Raw genomic sequence first — 14,388 nt, forward strand, 5'->3', positions numbered from 1 at the left:
AGATAAAGTGAGCTCAATGGATGAAGTTGGCGTCTACTCGCCACTTCTACACAGTTAAACACCATATGCATCAATTACTACAACCAATGAATTAACGTTAGTTAGTAGTTAAAATTAGTTAGTAACAGACATACAATCCTATTATATTTATAGATATTATTAAACACCAATACTAATTATGTTTTTTTTTTAATAATTTTACATTTTTTTCATTTAAATTTAAATTTATGTAAATTAGACTAGTAGTACCTAGTATAAATATTCTGTAGAAAATTAGAAATTTCAAAGCATGGACAGGACTCCAAGGAAAATGCTTCTCAATTTTGTATTATTACTTCTTCTGTCCCAAGGACTCCTCGGTAAATTAAACTTTATTTTATTAATACCTATTTATACCCAATAGTAGTGTAGTCTTACAAAGGATACAAACACGACTCGAATAGCAAGTAAGAGTCAAATAGCGTATTGAATTTTTTGTTAAAACAATGCACTATTTACATATATCGCAATATTTATGTCGCAACTGATGATGTTACTTCTTCCATAGAATTTTTATCTTTATGAGAATTATTTAATTTCACACCATCTGCACCGTCATTTGAATTCAATGAATTCTTTCTATTTTTATGCTTTGTTATGACGTGTCCCGTGCACATTATATTAAAGTAACGCGCACGAACCATAGCCGAATAAAATACAATTCGTGTACAGGCGAAAAGGACGTTTCGGAAGCTATAGATGGAGACAGCCGAATTATAGGTGGCAAAGATGCCACTCCTGGTATGGCAAATTACCAAATATCAATGCGTGGTCATTACGGAAACGAAGAATGGCACAGTTGCGGAGGATCTATTTTAAACGAACAGTACGTGTTAACAGCAGCTCATTGCGTTTATCAGTGAGTATATTTTTCGTTTCTATTAATATATTAGTTGCGTATGCTGCTCACAAGGCATGATGCATTTAAGTCTGGTTTGCAGGGAATCATTTAAATGAACTGTAATAATAGTTTTTTGATTTACAAAATAACTTTTAGGAAAAAGATGAAAGATTTATCAATAGTCGTTGGCACTCACACGATCGATAAAGGCGGCGACCGATACAAGATTAAGAAATTGATCCCCCATGAGAAGTATGATAAGAAGAAGCTAAGGAATGACATAGCCGTCGTACAGATCGAAGGTAAAATTAAATACAGCGATAAGATTCAACCCATTGAGTTATTAAAAGAAAAGGCACCCATCGGAAAAAAATGTCTCTTGACTGGCTGGGGATACGAAAACTATGTGAGTACATTAATATATAGTATTCACTAAATGTTTTTAGAAATTTATCAGTAAACGGTTCCTGGATCATCGGGTTTTAAATTATATAGGATTTTATTTTTTACTTTATATTAACTACTCGCGTATGAAAATAGAATATAAGCTCAATTATGAAATGTTAATTGCTATGTAACGAATTAATGCAATGCCACTGTTGAAGATTGTGTGATAAAAATATGTGTGCGTCCTGGGGCCGTAACGCGTTACGTAATGAAGCGGTTTACCTACATAAGAAGTTATCACTTCAATAAATGAGTAACAAAGTATCATTCAGGGGAGGTGGCAGTATTTTAACATCGTTATTACAGAGATGTAACACTGTACCAAACAATCTTCAAATGTTGGAGAAGAAACTTAACATAATTAAACATAATACATTTCTTTATAAACAATGGAAACAACAAAACTACTTAATTCTCAACTTGATATACAATAATTGTCGTGTACAGAAACCGATACCTGTACCAAACAATCTTCAAATATTGGAGTTTGAAACAATAAGCAATGACGACTGCACTAAACAACTAACGTTTGTGCTTCGTTACTGCTCCTTTTGGAATCACTAGAGATTCGCAAAATTTCCACTACCAGTATCTTCGGAACCTTGCCTAAAGGGACTCCTTTTAATGAAATATTTTAGAGAAATATTTTATATATTTAAGGGTTAAATATTAATGTTTGTTATATATATTTGGTAACAAAAGGACATTAGGGAGAGGTGTCATTATTTTAACATCATTATTACAGAGACACCAAACTGTACCAAACAATCTTCAAATGTTGGAGTTCGAAACAATAAGCAATGACGACTGCACAAAAAAATTAAAACGCTCGCCTTACCCGTCATATGTGCCCGTAGACGCCGGACAACTCTGCGCTAAGCGCCCGAACAACAAAGGTGCATGCCATGTAAGTAATCAAATAACATATTTAATTGATGATAGTTTCACGTTACTATCGGGCTTTATCAAAATGGTTTTAAAAATAAGGTCATATCATAGTACCTGAATAGAACCTGTTACCTGTTTTCAAACGTTATGAGTTTCAATGTTTGCATATAATACTTGCTAATACGGTGAATTTAAAACATCGAGAGATGATTTCTTATCCTGACGGGAAAAACGGCTGATCATATACCTACCTATAAAAACAAATGATTATTGTTGTTAATAAGAATACCGTGTTGATTAACAATATAACACATTCCTGTATATCAATGCCTTAAAATGTTATTATCTCATGCAGGGTGATTCTGGTGGTCCTCTCGTCATGCAGGACGAGAAGAACAAAACTGTTCAAATAGGAGTCGTATCCTGGGGAGTACCGTGCGGCAGAGACTTTCCTGATGTATTTGCTTCAGTCCATGGTTACTACGATTGGATACTGGGCAAAATTAAATGAATTATTGAATAATTTAAAACATGTAATCAAAATAAATATCATATAAAATAAAAATATATTTTATTGTATGCTTAAAAAATACAAATAACCCCTTTATAAAACACTAACGATTGTATATTAAGAGAGATAATGAACGGTTAAAACCTCACCTATGAGATTCCCACGAGCAAACTCGATAAAATGATCCAATGCAAGTTGCATTTATTACATTTAGGTATCCAAAATCTAATTTCAAAATGGCAACCAAATACCAACATTCTAACATTTTATTAATTAAAATTTGTTAAGAAAATTATTTTACTGTCTGTGTATTGATTGACCTAGTGTGCAGGGCAGACAGTTGTTTTTCTCTTGTAGAGAATAAAATCCAAATTAAAATCTCAATACAAACACTGTGAGCAATATCCGCAGAAACCCTTCATCTTTTAGTCGATACCAACTCCGAGGAAATAAATACCGATAATACAACTTTTTCTACAGCTGTGACAAGTTTTTGACATTCAAACAAATGCACTTATGAACGTCAAATATAATACATTAATTGTTAGATAACATTTACAACCAGTTCGCAAGTCAACGCCATACAGTGGGCAAGAAGAACTGACAAGAAACTTTCCGCTACTCTTTTCAATCGCCAAGTTTTTAATACAAATTGTTTGAACTTTAGTGATTATTATCTAATTTCGCTTGGGAGTTTGTTGTAAAAACGAATACAAATTCTATATATATTATCTTGTTTATATCTACATATACATAGATATAGACAAATCCATAAGTAATCAGCCAGGGTGAAGTAACTCAAAAGTATCACACAAAGTAGTTTATAGGTCTGGGCATCAGAGATCTTTGTCATAGTCATTTGTGTGATTTGATTGTTGTGTGTTTTGTTGCGCACATAGAAATTAAAGTATCCAATAAGGCACAGGCGAGGATAGAACCTCAGTGATGAGTCACACGCTGAAGTCACTAGACCAACACTGCTCCCACAACTACAAATTGGTGAATGATTAAATCGATTCTAAAGGAGTAAACTCCAAAAATATTTTACTTATTACACCCCACCCCCCAGCTATATGACTGTTTTATGCGCCACGACAAGTATTTTCCCGTAAAATCTATCTCTTGAAAATAATTCCTGTAAATTTAATATATTACTTAGAACCCCGTGCGACTGTAGCTGTGTATACACAAGGATTAAACTTATTGATTGGTAGAATAAAAAAACAGCTGTGGACTTTGCATGTCTCTGTGAAGGTTTCAAGTCCGGGAAAATAGACGTCGTACGATATCGTCAGTAGTATGTGACTTGTACAAGGTCGGTTGTAGGAACTCTTAATCTAGCGCAGCTTCAGTGAAGGTATTAAAGGATATGGTGATATAAGAATCTGGTATAAAGGTATCGTGTAAATTTATTCTTAACGCGCTCCAACATAAGGCAGTATTTAGGTCCATGCGGCGTCCAAACAGACAAGACTTGTAAAAGTTTGTCACCATGGGAAGTTCAATATTTAAAAAGCATTTTTTTTGCTCCACTCACATACTCTATCAATGTCTCCTTCTGATGTGTAGAGATTACGGAGATTACTTCGAAAAACAATAAAAGTATTGGCAAATTTCTACATTAACGCGTTTTGCATTTGCTAAATATTTTCAGTGTTAAATAGGTATAAATAGGTATTTTCAATTAAATAACTTTAATTGATTTTTTACGAGTTTTAACGTATTTGTTTTAAAATAATAATTACTTCTCAACCTTGATATTAATTAGAATTTTATAATTTAAATGTTTCTTGGTAAATGTATAATTTAAATGTAATGTTTCTTCTTAAATATCGATTTACGCTTTAATTACACGAACATTTCGGAATTTATTTTATTTTATTTTCACATTTAGGTACAAAAACAGAAAACAGACTGACTACATACATAAAATTATTACATACTAAACAACATTTAAAAATCTGACTTCCAGTTATATCTGTACACAGCATTTACACTAAATATCAACTAAACAACATAAATAATAGGGTTTTTAATAAAATATATATTTGTTTTTTTCTGATTACAATATATTAGAAGAATAATAAAATATACAGTATTTACAATTTTCTTAACCTATATAGTAGTTTTTAAAAGAATTAAAAATTCATGAACAGAAAATTCTGTAAACCCCCTAATACACTCGCCGTGAACTTTACAAATGTAAGAGGGTTTAACTGTGACATCCACGCTGTCCACTTTCGCTTAGAGACTCGCCTTTCCTCTTTCTTACCGGGACTCAGATATCCTGCCCGGTAGATGTTTCTTACCCCTCTGACCCGGGGTACAAATTGAAACATTTTTGTGCCGCGTGTGTAAGTTAAGCAGGTAGGTCGTCGGCATCATTTTCCGCAACTAGACTCAAATTTGGTCCGTTTATTTTTAAATTACATTTTATAGAACAAGGGTCAAACGGGCAGGAGGCTCATCTGATGTTAAGTGATACCGCCGACCATCGCTGTCTTTAGTCGGCAGCTCATGTCTGACCGTCGTGGTCAGCAACGAAGCATCTAGAGCGGACCACCCGCCTCCATCGATTTTTGTCCAGCGCTTCCCTCATCACACTGTATAGCTTTGAAGACGTTGAGTCTTTCACTTGGTCGGTCCATCTAGTTGGTGAACGGCCAGGTGATCTTTTGCCTTCTGTGTTACCAACCACGATACGTTTTTCCAAGTTCCCGCCGCCAAGTACCACCAACTTTCTAATGTTTATTTAGAATTGACGCCGATTCATAAATTACGTATTTTTTCAAATAAAAAAGTGGTTTCCCGTATATTGTCATTTAAATAGCTTTAAAGAATAACTGCTTCATAATAATCCTTAACCTAATTGTCACTAGGCCGAGGCGGTTTTGTTGATTGTGGCCTGAAGAACCAATTAAAACAATTCTTTGAACAATATGGTAAGAGTTATCAATTTAGTTGAATGAAAGGACAGTTCACGATTTTTGGTGAGTAATTTCTGGTTAACAAGTTTTTTGACGTGAATACGTCTTTAAAATTGCTTCCATAGTGGGAGGCAAGTCAAAAACCCTATAACAAAATCGGGGGATACAATTTGATGCTGCAGATTCATATCTATCATCTCCATCCTAAATTCAATTACACCTTTGAATAGCTAAAGAATCAAAGAATTCATTTCGACAAGTTAGAACTGCGACGCATCGCGCGCGGTATAGGACAGAGAGAGGATTTTGAAATAATTTTGCTGCGTATCGAGATTTCCACTTAGTATAAGTAAGTTTTGACTTGAAGAGCTTCGAGGTTCGTTTTTTAAATAATGTAGCGCCAAAAAACGTGGAGGCGTGTTCATGAATATTTTGATAAAATTATAAATATCTTTGATTGTTTGAGCAATGATAAAGTACCACAGTGTACGCGACTAGATAAGTTCCAAAGTGTGGGGACGCAACAACAATATAAAAATAAAATAAAAATGTACTTATTATGAAACATAATATAGACTGGTATTATTTATTCCACGTCATCAAATTTTTTATTTGTATTGTCTCAGTAGACATCCATACTCCTCGGCAAAAAAGACAGAGGCTGTAGGCCGAGAGAAAAAGACGAATAAAAACCTCTCGGTACTCAGTTTTAAAATATCAAATGATCATACAAAATGATCATGGAAAACATAGATAGAAGAAACAAGAAGAAGTGAGATACGTTCGCACGTTTTATTTTCTGATTTACAATAGTTGGTTGCTACTTTACAGTAACCAAAACATTGATTTTGGTTAGTAGGTTTGGTTGGTTTTTACTTTTTAGTTATTTATGAGTCCATCCTCCAAAGATGCCCGTTTTTGTCGGTCTTGTACTATGGAGTACCAGTTTATGCCAGCTGATCTTTTCAGATCTTTTCCTCCTCTATAATTATTATAAGTGACGGCTTAAATTTGTGTGATTTAAAAAAAAATTAAGGAGTAGTAGACAATAATAATAGGAGTGGTGGGTAAAAAAGAAATCACATAATTATTTACATTGATGATCTGGTAATTTTCATACAATAATAAAGGTACATGGGAAGATAATAGAGTAGACGATTTAACATGGGTTTATTAAAATGTCGAGGCAATTAAAAAATAACAGCTTCCTTATCAATTGTGAAAAATGAAAAAGTTTCTGTAATAACACTATTTTAAATAGGTATTGGAAGTTTTCCGGCAGTCGTTGTAATCCAATCCAGGTACTTATAAACCCTGGTGAATCCGTCCGGCACTCCTTTAGCACATGGAACGTTGAAGGATGCTATTCCATCTACAGTTCCATTATAGACAAGAGGACTTCCAGAATCACCCTGCAACAATTCATTAAAATAAGTTTTTAAGAAAGGGTTAGATTAAATGTTAAAAAAATTGTATCAAGAATCACTTTTATTGGTGTCACTGTTAATTCGCCCCATTGATTTACTATTGTGTGTATGTATATGTGTATTTATTACTAATAAATTATTTACTTACTTGACAGGTCCCTTGGTTATCATCTTTATATGTGCAGAGCTGTTTATCAGTGATTGGATTCGTGTTTTCATACATTTTAAGTTTCTCTTGACATTCTTTTACTGTTAGTGATTTCACAGTCAGCTTTAGCAATCTTTTAGGACGTGTGTTATAATTCTAAAAAGAGATGTAGAAAAATTTAACTGACATAAAAGACTTTGTCAACGATGTTTCAAAAATACCAGTAGCGCTAGAGTCTTGGTCTCAAGATTCCTCTATCTGTTTTGTTATCATTCACGTACTCGCGAGTGTTAAATGCGATACACAAAAATCCATTGGTGAAATCCAAAGCCGAGGATTGAAACCGCCCCAAAGATGAGAAGAGTCAAGAGAGTCAATACACATACATGACAAAATGCGTCAATATCTCAGAACTTTATTTCTCATCTCAAAAATTCATTTTTTTATATCATATACGAAACAGATACCAGTCGACATAAAACAGCCGTTCTAACTATAGTCTACTAGAACTACTGTACTTTCTGCACTTTCTTTTTCTTGCCCGTTCTTCTCAGAACAAGACCTCCTGGTAGTCTTGCGAACGGATGGCGTAGTTTTGCTCTTTCGCGAATTTTGTAAACGTTTTTGACATTCATAAGCATGGCTTAAGTCGCATCTAAACTGAATAAATAAACTTTGATTTGAATTTATTTGATTTAATAAATCCTGATCCCTAAGTTGGAATGTACCTGATAAATCAGTTTGATATGACGTTTTATGGTAGATACACAAATACTCAATAATTAACAATTTCAATAATATATAATAATAATAAGTTCAAAGTGGTAGCATCGGGTTAATTCTTCACTTACGTCAATATATCCAAATCCGGCTATTATCAAATCAAGTCCGCCCGGAGTATCCTTTGTCGGCAATTTAGATAAACCAACTTTCTCCCCCAACTGAATTCGTCTGTTAACTAGAATTAGACTTATGTCGTTCGCAAGTGAAGTTTTGTTGTAGTTTTCGTGATTGATGTATTTATCGATTTGGTATTTCGCATCGCCACTCCAAAAGTCGTTTGTGCCGACCACTACTTCAATTCTGTCCTTGGGATAGCTATAAAATAATTTAATATGAGTTTTTTTAATATATATGCGCAATTATTCTAGTTGTTAGCAAAAACACTTCTGTTCATGCTATTGAAACTCGGGTCGTGTCTAAGGTGATGCCTGTTATGGAATAGAGATAACACTTGTGTACTGTATCTTGTCACATTAAAACTTTATTTAATTATCATTATTATCCATACTTTAATTATGAATAGAAAAAACCCAGCCATATCGTGACAGGTTGCTAGTGAGAAATACTTACTCTAGCATGCAATGGGCTGCAGTCATCACCAGCCAATGGGAGATGATAGAGCTTCCACAGAAATGGGTCAGCACATTTCGGTAGTCGTATACTCTCAGTGAAGCCAGGTATGGGAACTCTCCTTCAGCAGCCTCCGTTCCCCCTACTATCTTCGGAACTGCTTTCGAAGCTAAAATATACGTTTTAATTCATTTCTTTTTCCATCGTATGTGTTCGTAGGAGATAATTTTAAGAAACTTCAGATTCAATCCTTTAAAAAAACCTACCTTGTGCAGACCATATCAACACGCAGAGAAGCACCAAGTACCGCAACATGATAATGTTTGTTGATTCTAGAATAATAATCGAAATTTAAATTTACCTGCGAATAAAAAATTATTAGGTGCCGTTTAAAATGGAAAGTATGTATTTTTTTTAAATCAAACTTCAATTTCTTTTACGTTTTTTATTTTAATTTAAGACTTTTGGCTTTATTTTACATCCTGCCAACAAAAAATGCTTTTAAGGTTATGGGCCGAGGTGTGTATTATTTTCGCATTTTTTAATAAAACAGTTCACAATATTAATAACCTATGACGTCTTATAAAACGGCACTTACACATCTGAGAATTGGAAAAATATTTTTTTTTAAACGTTTAAAATGTATACCTACTAGTAGTTTATTAATAATTAATTAATAAATTAATAATTCAATGTTTTCCTAGCCTCATGATTGAAATATATCAAATAAATCAAGTCGGGTAATAGTAATGCATTTTTTAATTTTCTACGTGTTGAATAGTGGTAGTGAGTTTTAATTGTTTTAAGATAATTTTCTGTAAAGTATAGTAGTAGTAGTAGTCTGTAAGTTGGTCCACTATATGAAACATGTGTGACATGTGTCACAGAGATTTCAGAATTTTGAGTTATCATAAGCCATTAATAAGAAAAATATATAATAACGATAACAACGGTAGTAATAATTCTATTAAATTTAATAAAATTCCATACTAATCTTGGGTACTAATACATATCTTATTACTTATAAGGTAAAAGGTTATCTCATTACATTTATTTAACTTATTTCTGTGAAGTTGCCTATAGATCATTTTTCGAACAATAAGGTCATAAAGAAGTTTCACTTCTTACGTTTGTACACTAGTACACTCACACATTTTTTCATAATAACACTACATTCTATGATAACGATAAGTGTGTATCGGAAGTTTTCTAACAGGTACTTACCTGGATTGGATCTCAACGGTTTATAAGTTCTGTATTCTGTAAGTATCTCTGGTTTATAAGTATAAACCCTGGTGAATACATCTGGCACCCCTCTACCACTTGGAATGTTCCAGGATGTCATTCCATGTACTGTTCCATTATGGACAAGAGTGCCTCCAGAATGTCCCTGCAATAATGCATTAAAATCTTTTAAATACATGTAAGGTAGGTAGTAAACCTAACCTAACTTTCGTTTCCATTCGTGAAAACGAATAGATAAAGTTAGATACTTTTATAAAAGTGGAAAATTTATGAATTTGAATTTTGTAAACCGATAGATTCCCCCAACTGATTTACTTATATTATATATCTTGTATGTGCATATATGTGTGTTTATTATACTACTCATACCTTATTTAATTAACTGACAGATGCCTTGGTCAAAATATTGTTATGTAGAAAGATTTTTTTAATGTTTTCCTTCTTGACATTCTTTTGCCAATTTCACAGTTAATTTGAAAAATTAATATGTCTTAAAAATCCCTATCAACGATGTTTAAAAATACCAAGACCGCCACCCGTGATCTCAGATTCCAGTATCTGTTTCTTAATGATGAGAGTCGAACGGTCTAGTACCAATTCCATAGGATATAATTATAGTCAATAATTACCAATTCCAATACCATATATAGTTAAAAGTGGTAGCTTGGGTTAAGTAAAACAATTACGTCAATATATCCAAATACAGCTATTATCAAATCGAGTCCGCCCGGAGTGTCCTTTGTCGGCAATTTAACTAAACCAACTTTCTTCCCCAACTGAATGTCTGTTCACTGGAATTAGACTTATGTCGTTCGCAAATGAAGTTTTGTCGTAGTTTTCAGGATTGATGCTTTTATTAATTTTATATTCCGCACCGCCACTTCAAAAGTTGGTTGTACCGACTATGCGTCCATGCGCCGGGTGGTCTCTCTCACTAAAATATGGCGAGGTGCCGATGGCTAGTCGTACTTGAATTTGTGTATGCGGTGATGTTAGTTGTTTCGACTATGTATTTCGATGTTGTTCCCCCGAGAATGTATGTGCGTGCTCCTATTTCACCATGCCTCCTGCTGATAGAGAACAAATCTTTGTCTTTAATTTATTTTACTTATTATTTATTTTTAACATGTTATGTGGAACATGGTGTAATGGTTGCAGCTTGCAAACTTTACGTACAATTCTATTCGGTTTTTAGGATAGCTACAATTCATTTTTTATTAGTTTTAATATAAAATGAATTATAAATATATATTTATAATTATGTGTATCATTGGTCTAGTGCTTAGGAATTTACAATGCTTATCAACAATTTAGATTGATTGAAATCCTAATAAAAAACACCTGTCGGTTGATGTCAGTTAAAGAATACAGAATTCACTTGTCGTAGTCGTAGCAGATTAGTAAAAGATAGAGTTTCCACAGAAATGGTTCAGCACATTTAGGAAATCGTACACTAAGACCAGTGAAGCCAGGCATGGCAACTCTCCTTCAGCAGCCTCCGTTTCTCTTACTGTCTACTTTCCAAGCTTAAAAAAATATTTTTTAATTTATTTATTTCCCGTCTCAGCGATTGGGTCAGGTTTGATTTGAGTTAAAAGATAAATCTCCAAAACCTTATTGTTATTCATAAAAATTGTATGAACTTCAGAATCAATCCTTTGAAAAACTACCGTGAGCAGTCCATATCAACACGCAGAGAAGCGCCAAGCACCGCAACATGATAATGTATATTGGTTTTAGAATAAAAATCGAAACTTAAATTTAGCTGATAATAAAAATAATTAGGTGCTGTTTAAAATGGAAATTATGTTTTTTTTATAATCAAATCTATTTATAATTTTATCACTTAAGTTTGACACGAAAATTAAGCATTTTTAATTAAGATATATTTATGAAACAGTTCAAATATTAATAACTTATAAGACTATACTTATAAGTCTTATTAAACTTAACTTGCACTTCTGGGACTTAAGAAAATATGTTATTTTAAACATTGAGAATGCAAATGTCGCTGCAGGAAAGTGAGAATCGTATAAACACAGACGACTTTCATAAAAGTGTTACTGTAAACACGAAGACATTGGTGTAGATTTCCTTTGTGCAGCTAATATGACGTTGCTCTCGATACAGTCAAAACGTTTTAGTTACGTCTAGCATGTTTTTGAATATGGCTTTCGTTTTTAAGTGGATTATAAGGCCAAAAATATATTTTTCTAGCGATTTCTGGAGTGAGGGCGTAGTATAGATTTTCGTTATCACAATTATAAAAATAATATTACACACCTTTATAAATTAGTTACATAACTCAAGAAAACAATTTATTTTTTACACAGAAAAATTTATTCGTTCTACGTCAAGCTATTTTTAATCATAGAAGTGTAATTGAAAAACAAAATAATACATTTAAAAGAAAATAACAATGTATTGTCACTCGACACTGTTTTTAAAATTAATTAAATTTTATTTAGCTACAGAATATTATATACGTGTCGCGATTGATCACAAATATTTTTCTACAAATGGCTGATCCTTGTTCCGCTTCATTTTGTTGCCTAAATCTTATTTTATAAGGATAATAAAAGGATTTAATATTTATTTAAATCTCTGTGTCACAAAGTGAACCAATTATTTCGTATTACACATACTATAAAAATACTCCACAAAATTACTTTAACAACGCTTTTACAAATGTCTTAACCAACATAGAAAAAGTAATCATAAAAAATTGATAAATTTAAAATTATAACAAAGTTGTTAAAACAAACAGACCTGTTACAGTATAATACCTTTAATGCTAGCTGCATTTACTTGCTGTATTGTGATACTTATTCATTGAGCGAGGAAATCACCAGCTCTGGGGTCACAAGTACTTCAAGGCCAATTACATGAGGCCGTGTGGAGTTTACACATTTCCGCATAGACTCGCTCAGGTTTGTTATTGCTAAGTAATTATTTGGAATATGGAAAGGGCGCGGAAGACCAGGCATGAGGAGTTGCGCAAAAGGTTGACAATTTAACAAGAAAAACTGAGATATTCAGTGTAACGTTCACAACAAAACATAATACAAAAGAGCTATAATGTACTTTATTATTTTGAATAGGTACGTAAGTTCGTTTTAATATGAATTTAGAAAAGTAATTAAATTGAATATGATAGGAAATAGTGAAATATAATGAATGAATGCTAAGGCCGCATTTTTCATGATATTAAGAAACTTATAAAAGTTTCCTTATTGTTTTAAAATCTGTTTTATATTATTTATTTGGGTAACAGCTGTTTATGTTTTTAAAGATTATGTCCCTTATTTAAAAATTGGCTCATTTGGTCACAGTACATTACATTTAATTTTGTTAAGAGACCCATTCTCTTCCCTCCCATAGGAAATGCCGAAACCATCTGCTCGAAAAGGTCCCATCCACCTTTAGCCGAGGCGACGTTAACGCTTACTGTAAGTTGAATTTGGGCCTTGAGCCTTTTGGTGGGAGGACTGCTAAAAGGCCATACCAACCCTCCCAAGCTCTACCTAAAAGGATATATAACCTGAGGGATAACCTCTCCATCCAGGTTTTCTCTCCGCAACAGCACTGATGACAAGCAGTGGAGGTCCTTCAATCTATTTGAAGAGCGCTTCCTTTATCCGTAGCATCCGGTAAAGGATTGATGCCGTGATTAATCAGACTGACCAGTACTCGCGATTATATACCCTACCCCATGCAGCAAAAGGATATATCGCAACCAGTTGGTGAAAAAACATTGGGTAACACACATACAATTCAATTATATTTACCGATATCATTGAACGCCAACAGTAATTATTTTTTTTTTAATTATTTCCATCGTTTGCATATTATATATATATATATATAAAATGTTTCTCCTTTTTGGAATACTACTTGTTTTGTCCCAAGGACTCCTTGGTAAGATAAATTTCATTTAATTATAAATTATTTAAACCTAATACTATGGTGACTGTGTTCTTACCAAGGATACAAATACGACTCGAACAGAAAGTCAAGTAGTGTATGGTTCTTGGTAAAATAATGCATAATTTGCAATTTGTTTTTAAATGATAATGTTACAGTTTATAAATAATTTCAATCCTTATGAGAAATATTTAACTTCGCACCATCTGGACCATCATTTGAATTCAAGGATATTTTCTTGCTGCGGCTTCCACTACAAAATAATTTGCCATGCCCCGTGCACAGTATATTAAACTAGAACGCAGGAACCATAGCCGAATATTGAATAAAATAATGTTCGTTCACAGGCGAAATTGAGGCTTCGAAAGCTATTGATGGAGACAGCCGAATAATAGGTAGCAGTGATGCCACTCCAGATATGGCTAAGTACCAAGTTTCAATTCGCTTTTATAGCAGAAACAAAGAAAGGCTACTTTGTGGAGGGTCTATTTTAAACGAAGAGTACGTGTTAACAGCAGCTCGTTGCTATAATGAGTGAGTATAGTCTTCGTTTCCATTATATTATTATTTAATTGTATGATTTAACATGTATAAGCTCCTTTCCCTCCGTATGCTTGCTCACAAGTCTGCTTTATTAA

The 14,388-nt window shown here is 33.2% G+C and overlaps 2 protein-coding genes across 2 annotated transcripts; one reads left to right on the top strand and one right to left on the bottom strand.

Annotated features, from left to right (window-relative positions):
• The first annotated feature begins 281 nt into the window (after positions 1-281).
• Positions 282-2,760, top strand: LOC111002052 (chymotrypsin-2). The gene is made up of 5 exons (XM_045632904.1): positions 282-359; positions 712-898; positions 1,037-1,286; positions 2,073-2,234; positions 2,571-2,760. The coding sequence occupies exons 1-5, from the start codon at positions 290-292 to the stop codon at positions 2,724-2,726; spliced, it is 825 nt and encodes a 274-aa protein (XP_045488860.1). The 5' UTR covers positions 282-289; the 3' UTR covers positions 2,727-2,760.
• A 3,666-nt stretch (positions 2,761-6,426) lies between these two features.
• Positions 6,427-8,912, bottom strand: LOC111003160 (chymotrypsin-2-like). The gene is made up of 5 exons (XM_022273530.2): positions 8,848-8,912; positions 8,582-8,750; positions 8,080-8,326; positions 7,229-7,384; positions 6,427-7,065 (listed from the first exon to the last, which is right to left on the bottom strand). Exons 1-5 carry the CDS (start codon positions 8,894-8,896, stop codon positions 6,907-6,909), a joined length of 780 nt encoding a protein of 259 aa, XP_022129222.2. The 5' UTR covers positions 8,897-8,912; the 3' UTR covers positions 6,427-6,906.
• Positions 8,913-14,388: the final 5,476 nt, after the last annotated feature.

Source organism: Pieris rapae, chromosome 2 (assembly GCF_905147795.1).
Source record: "Pieris rapae chromosome 2, ilPieRapa1.1, whole genome shotgun sequence".
NCBI classification, from domain to species: Eukaryota; Metazoa; Arthropoda; class Insecta; order Lepidoptera; family Pieridae; genus Pieris; species Pieris rapae.